General features: G+C 41.6%; 2 protein-coding genes across 2 annotated transcripts in view; both read left to right on the plus strand.

The window, feature by feature from the left end:
* The window catches only part of LOC112074198 (collagen alpha-1(XVI) chain-like), a 26322-nt gene extending 23870 nt beyond the window's left edge, over positions 1 to 2452 (plus strand). Inside the window, exons 4-6 of the mRNA XM_024141413.2 lie at positions 342 to 377; positions 935 to 991; positions 2371 to 2452. Of these exons, the coding sequence (XP_023997181.2) occupies positions 342 to 377; positions 935 to 991; positions 2371 to 2421 (144 nt within the window). The 3' untranslated portion in view covers positions 2422 to 2452. The remainder of the gene's footprint in view (positions 1 to 341; positions 378 to 934; positions 992 to 2370) is intronic.
* Positions 2453 to 3281: 829 nt separating this feature from the next.
* Positions 3282 to 6252, plus strand: part of LOC112074201 (collagen alpha-1(XVI) chain-like) — a 37167-nt gene continuing 34196 nt past the window's right edge. The window contains exons 1-3 of the mRNA XM_070440422.1: positions 3282 to 3332; positions 3600 to 3638; positions 3794 to 3856. Of these exons, the coding sequence (XP_070296523.1) occupies positions 3303 to 3332; positions 3600 to 3638; positions 3794 to 3856 (132 nt within the window). The 5' untranslated portion in view covers positions 3282 to 3302. The remainder of the gene's footprint in view (positions 3333 to 3599; positions 3639 to 3793; positions 3857 to 6252) is intronic.

Here is a 6252-nt window from a genome sequence, read left to right on the forward strand (position 1 = left end):
TCATGATGAGAATACCCTGTAATGGTTAACATCACATTCGTTTCATGGGTGAGATACCCCTCGAATGTTGACATTACATTAGTTCATGATGAAGATACCCTGTAATGTTTTAACATCAACATTAGTTCATGCATGAAATGATACCCTGTAATGTTTAACATCACATTAAGTTTCATGATGAGATACCCTGTAATGTTTAACATCCCCATTAGTTCATGATGAGATACCCTGTAATTGTTTAAACATCACACTTAGTTTCTTGAATGAGAACCTGGTAATGTTTTAAACATCACATTCGTTCATGGTGAGATCTCTCTCTCTCCATTCTTCTCTCTCTTTAGTGTGCTGGTTGTGTTCTTCTCAACGATGACCTAAATGTAAGTTCTGGTTGGATGAAAGCTCTCATGTTGCACTGATATTCACATGAAACAAAGACTGAACAGATGAGACATACAGTATCTCCATCAAACTCCCTGAGAAGTACAGTATCTCCATCAAACTCCCTTTCAGAAGTGCAATCAACTGTCATTCACATGGAAAATAATACTGCAACAATAGAATGTCCTCAAACAACCAAAAAGAATAACTTGAAACAAGATACCTGTGGATTGAATATACAGTATATCAAAAACAATAAAACAATGAAATCTGTTTTATTGGATAAATATTTAGGCAATGATGTTCACGTATAAACAAGTGAAAATAGCATGTAGTTTCCTTCTGGCTAAGTATGAGACACTGTAAAGTGGAGTAATACCCAGGTGAATGACTACACCTCTAGTTACACATCCTCTTCAGCCATATCTGTATGCTTTAGCTAACTCTTCTAATGTCTGTCGTCATGGTATCCTATTCTGTCTCAGATSATACAGTAAGACAGACAGATGTTTAGTGTGATAGATGTGTTCATGTTTGGTTTGTTTGTTTGTTTCAGCTGGCCTCAGTTGGACACACTGGACAGCACAGAATGAAGGGAGAGAAGGGAGATCGGGTGAGAAAATAATACACACACACACACTGCAAATACACACACATACACACATACATTTGAAAATACTGAACGGGCACACACACACCTACCAGCTCTCACAGTCTCACGTCAGAATTAGACGTTCATCCATGTTTCTCAAACGTCAAATTTTGAAGTTATTCCAAACGTCAAATTTCAAAGTGTTTAAGGTTAACTCAGAATTTGTAAAGTAAAGGTTAATTTTAGGCATTAACCCCCTGAAATCTTAAGGTTAAGCATTACCCCTGGTTAAGGTAAGGGTTAGGGTTGGGCAAAGGATTAAAATAAACATCTCAAAAACAGCTCTTCTATCACTGGATTTGAAACTTGCAACCAGCGCTTTACTGTTGCCCTAGTGGCCGGTTTCCACATCATCTCCCGGCCTCCTCAGACATAGATGGACATCTAATACTGACACACACACACACACACACACACACACACACACACACCACACACACACACACACACACACACACCACACACACACACACACACACACAACACCACACACACACACACACAGACACTTACACACAACACCACACACACCACAACACACACCACACACACACACAACACACACACACACACACACACGTGGAGCAGCAGTGAAGATGTGGCTGTAGGAGTGTGTATACCCAAACTAGTCGTGGTGGAATGTGTGACATCATCACCTGTGTTGGTCCAGCACGCTTAGACACATGCAAGCACGCACACAACACACAAACGTAATGTACACACTTACACACACACACACACACCCACACGCTCACTGATCAGCCCACCTCCGAAATACACACATACATACATTGAATCATAGCAGCATCATCATCAAACACCGAGAGTTTCATAAATATTTAAATCACTGTCAAGTCTCATTAGTATATTTTTATTTTATTTTAGCATCACTCTTTCAAATATTCTTTTATCTGCATTGATTTAGTGCCATACATACTGAAGTTAAGCAAACTTAACACCAAACTTTGTCCATCTGTCTCACTCTCTCTTTTCTGTCGCGCTATCGCTCCCTCCCTCTCCCCTCTCTCTTCCTCCCTCTCCCCTCTCTCTCTCTCTCTCTCTCTCTCTCTTCTTCCTCCCTCTCCCCTCTCTCTCTCTTCTCTCTCTCTCTCTCTCTCTCTCTCTCTCTTCTCTCTCTCTCTCACACACTCTGTCTCTTTCTCTCTCTGTCCCCCCTCTCTCTCTCTCTCTCTGCCCCCCCTCTCTCTCTCGCCCCCATCTCTCTTTCTCTCTCTGTCCCCTCTCTCTCTCTCTCTCTCTGTCCCCCCCCTCTCTCTCTCCCCCTTTCTCTCTTTCTATTCTCTCCGTCTCTCTATTATATATATCTCTATCTCTCCTAGGGTTCAGACTGCAGTGAATCTGGTAACAAGGTAAGTGTCTTGTCCAAGTGAAGGACTGCATTAGCTCTCTGAACTAAAGACTGTATTAGCCCTCTGAACTAAAGACTGTATTAGCCCTCTGAACTAAAGACTGTATTAGCCCTCTGAACTAAAGACTGCATTAGCCCTCTGAACTAAAGACTGCATTAGCCCTCTGAACTAAAGACTGTATTAGCCCTCTGAACTAAAGACTGCATTAGCCCTCTGAACTAAAGACTGTATTAGCCCTCTGAACTAAAGACTGTATTAGCCCTCTGAACTAAAGCTAAAGTTTGGCGAGCCAAAACAACTCTGCAGGTCTTAGGCAAAGTTACTCATCACACAAGCATATAGGTGGCTAAGCAGCTCTCCATAGTACCCCATTTACAAAGATAAACTCAGCAGAAAAAGAAACGTCCTCTCACTGTCAACTGCTTTTATTTTCAGCAAACTTAACATGTGTAAATATTTGTATGAACATAACAAGATTCAACAACTGTGACATGAACTGAACAAGTTCCACAGACATGTGACTAACAGAAATTGACTAATGTGTCCCTGAACAAATGGGGGGTCAAAATCAAAAGCAACAGTCAGTATCTGGTGTGGCCACCAGCTGCATTAAGTACTGCAGTGCATCTCCTCCTCWTGGACTGCACCAGATTTGCCAGTTCTTGCTGTGAGACGTTACGCCACTCTTCCACCAAGACACCTGCAAATTCCCGGACATTTCTGGGGGGAATGGCCCTAGCCAGGCTCTTCGCTCTGGGAAGTTTTGGGGATTTTTATGAATTATCTTTGGAAGACTGGGACCTGAAAAAGGGATGTTTATTTTTTTGCTGAGTTTAGATACATTGTGTGTGGGTGTTTCTGTGTCCTGACATCTCTCTGTTTCTCAGTGCAAAGAGGGACGCATGGGACAGAAGGGGGAGAAAGGCGAGTCGGTGAGTATCTCCCATGTATAACATTCTGAGTGACTTTTATATTGGGGTACAATGGGCACAGAATATTCATTTGCAGCATTAGCTCAACTATTCAGAATGATGTGTGTGTAGATTAGAGTAAATGTGTGTGTGTGTGTGTGTGTGCGTGTGCGTGTGCGTGTGCGTGTGCGTGTGCGTGTGCGTGTTCCACTGCGTCAACATTAACACTGCTCATCAATCTGCCTGGTCTCATGTCGGTCCTCATTCTCTCTCTCTCTCTCTCTGCAGGTGATGCCCGCTAACTGGGGAGAAGCTGTTGGACACAAGGTATGTTTAGTAAACAACTGACTGTCCTAGCTGTCCAGTCTGTCTGTCTGAAATTCTAGATGTGTATGTGTCTGTTTGTTTTGCTGTCTGTCCCTTTGATAGAAGTTGGTATTAACTTGTGTCTCCCTCCACCCCCTTCTCTCTCTTTATCTCAGGGAGATAAAGGACAGAAGGGCGAGGTTGGTCTCCATGGACTATCTGGCACCCCAGGAAAGGATGTGAGTGGCAGCTTATCTCTGTGACATCATCACCAYCATCATCATCATCTCCTTCATTGCTAAGAAACAAAAAATATGTGTCTTGGAAAATGGCAGCAAAAAAGCATTCTCTGAGAAAATGGCAGCATAAAAGCATGCCTGTTTCTGCATTTATAATGATATTCCTATTATGCTAATATGCCGGGTAGTTAGCAAACCGTAAACATCACTTCCTATTTTACTAGAATGAACAGCATGTGTCTGTCTTATAATTAGCACAATCAGACGCACATTCACTCACGCTTGAACACACACGAGACACATACAAACACACACACAAACAAATCATCTCTCTCACACACACAGACACACACTCCCACATCCTCCTATCAGGCTAAGAGGAGTTTAGTAGAATTACACTGAATTACTCTTCAAGGCCTAGACCTGTACAGATATCTAATCTGCTGTGTCTGGCGTCTTTCTGGGTGTTAAATCTGCCTAATGCCTGCTAGATTAGACTGGAGCAACAAAGCCAGCAGAATCAATGCTACCTCATTGACTGTGTTCTTCTCACTCAACCTGGCTGATTCAGGCTGATTTAAACCCTTTAATCTCACCCTTTCAGCCTAGCGTGGTGTATACGCATGGAAAGTTTTATACTGTGGCGATAAAGAGGAATTTACAGAGTGTGTGTGTGGGCGTGGGTGTGTGTGTGGGTGTGTGTGTGGGCTTGTGTGTGGGCGTGTGTGTGCGTGTGTGTGTGTATATAGGCCTGTGTATGAATGACTGGAAAACAGAGAGATAAGTTCTTCAGAACACCTTCAGAACATYTGAGCGATATGGAAACAAATCCATATGGCGATAAAGTGACTGAATTATCACATTAACGTTAAATTGAGCGATACATTTACGTTAATGTGCAGCACAGTTTTTTTTATATAACCCTTAAAAATGCTACTACTACTACTATACTACTGCTGCTACTACTACTAATACTACTACTGCTGCTACTGCTACTACTACTCCTACTACTACTACTACTACTATTACTACTACTGCTACTACTACTACTACTACTGCTACTGCTACTACTGCTACTACTACTACTACTGCTTCTACTGCTACTACTACTACTATTATCGCTACTGCTTGCTACTATTACTACTGCATTACTACTACTAATACTCTAGTACTACTGCTGGTGCTACTGCTACTGCTAATTGCACTTCTGCTACTACTACTGCAACTACTAAACTACTAACTGCTACTAAATAATACTGCTACTGCTAATACTACTGCTACTACTACTAATACTACTACTACTTATATTCTACTATTACTGCTACTACTGCTACTACTGCTGCTACAATACTACTACTACTACTATGTACTACTGCTTCACACTTACTACTGCTGCTACATCTTCTACTACTACTGTTACTACTACTGCTACTTCTACTTCTGCTACTACTACTGCTACTACTACTGCTTCAACTACTACTACTGCTGCTACATCTTCTACTACTACTGTTACATACTGCTACTTCTACTTCTGCACACTACTGCACTACTACTACTACTACAACTACTACTGCTGCTGCTCTACTACTATGCTGATACTTCTACTACTATACTACTAAGCTGCTACTGCTATACTACTACTACTACACTTCAACAATACTGCTAGAACTACTGTTGGTGCTACTGTACAGCTAATTCTACTTCTGCTACTACTACTACTACTGCAACTACTACTGCAACTACTACTTCTACTACTGCTACTGCAAACACTACTGCTACTGCTACTGCTAATACAACGCTACTACTACTGCTGCTACTGCAATACTACTGCCTACTACTACTACTGCTACTTCTTTCTAATACTACTACTACTCATTTTACTACTATTACTGCTACTACTGCTACTTCTACTTATGCTACTACTACTACTACTACTGCTGCTACTGCTACTACTACTACTACTGCTACCACTACTATACTACTACTACTACTACTACACTATTACTGCTACTACTACTACTGCTACCTCTTCTAATACTACTACTACTTATTTACTACTATTACTGCTACTACTGCTACTTCTACTTATGCTACTACTACTACTACTACTACTGCTACTGCTACTACTACTGCTACTACTACTACTGCTACTTACTACACTACTACTACTGCTGCTACTACTTCTGCTAATTCTTGGCACAACTACTGCTACTCTGCTAGTACTACTACTGCTGCTCCACTGCTACTTACACTACTACTGCTCCTGCTACTACTACTGCTACTACTGCTGCTGCTGCTGCTTCTACTAATACTACTGCTACTACCACTAATACTGCTAGTACTACTGCTTGGTGCTACTGCTACTGCTAATTGTACTTCTGACTACTACTACTGCA

Source organism: Salvelinus sp. IW2-2015, unplaced genomic scaffold (genome assembly GCF_002910315.2).
Source record: "Salvelinus sp. IW2-2015 unplaced genomic scaffold, ASM291031v2 Un_scaffold2533, whole genome shotgun sequence".
NCBI lineage: Eukaryota > Metazoa > Chordata > Actinopteri > Salmoniformes > Salmonidae > Salvelinus > Salvelinus sp. IW2-2015.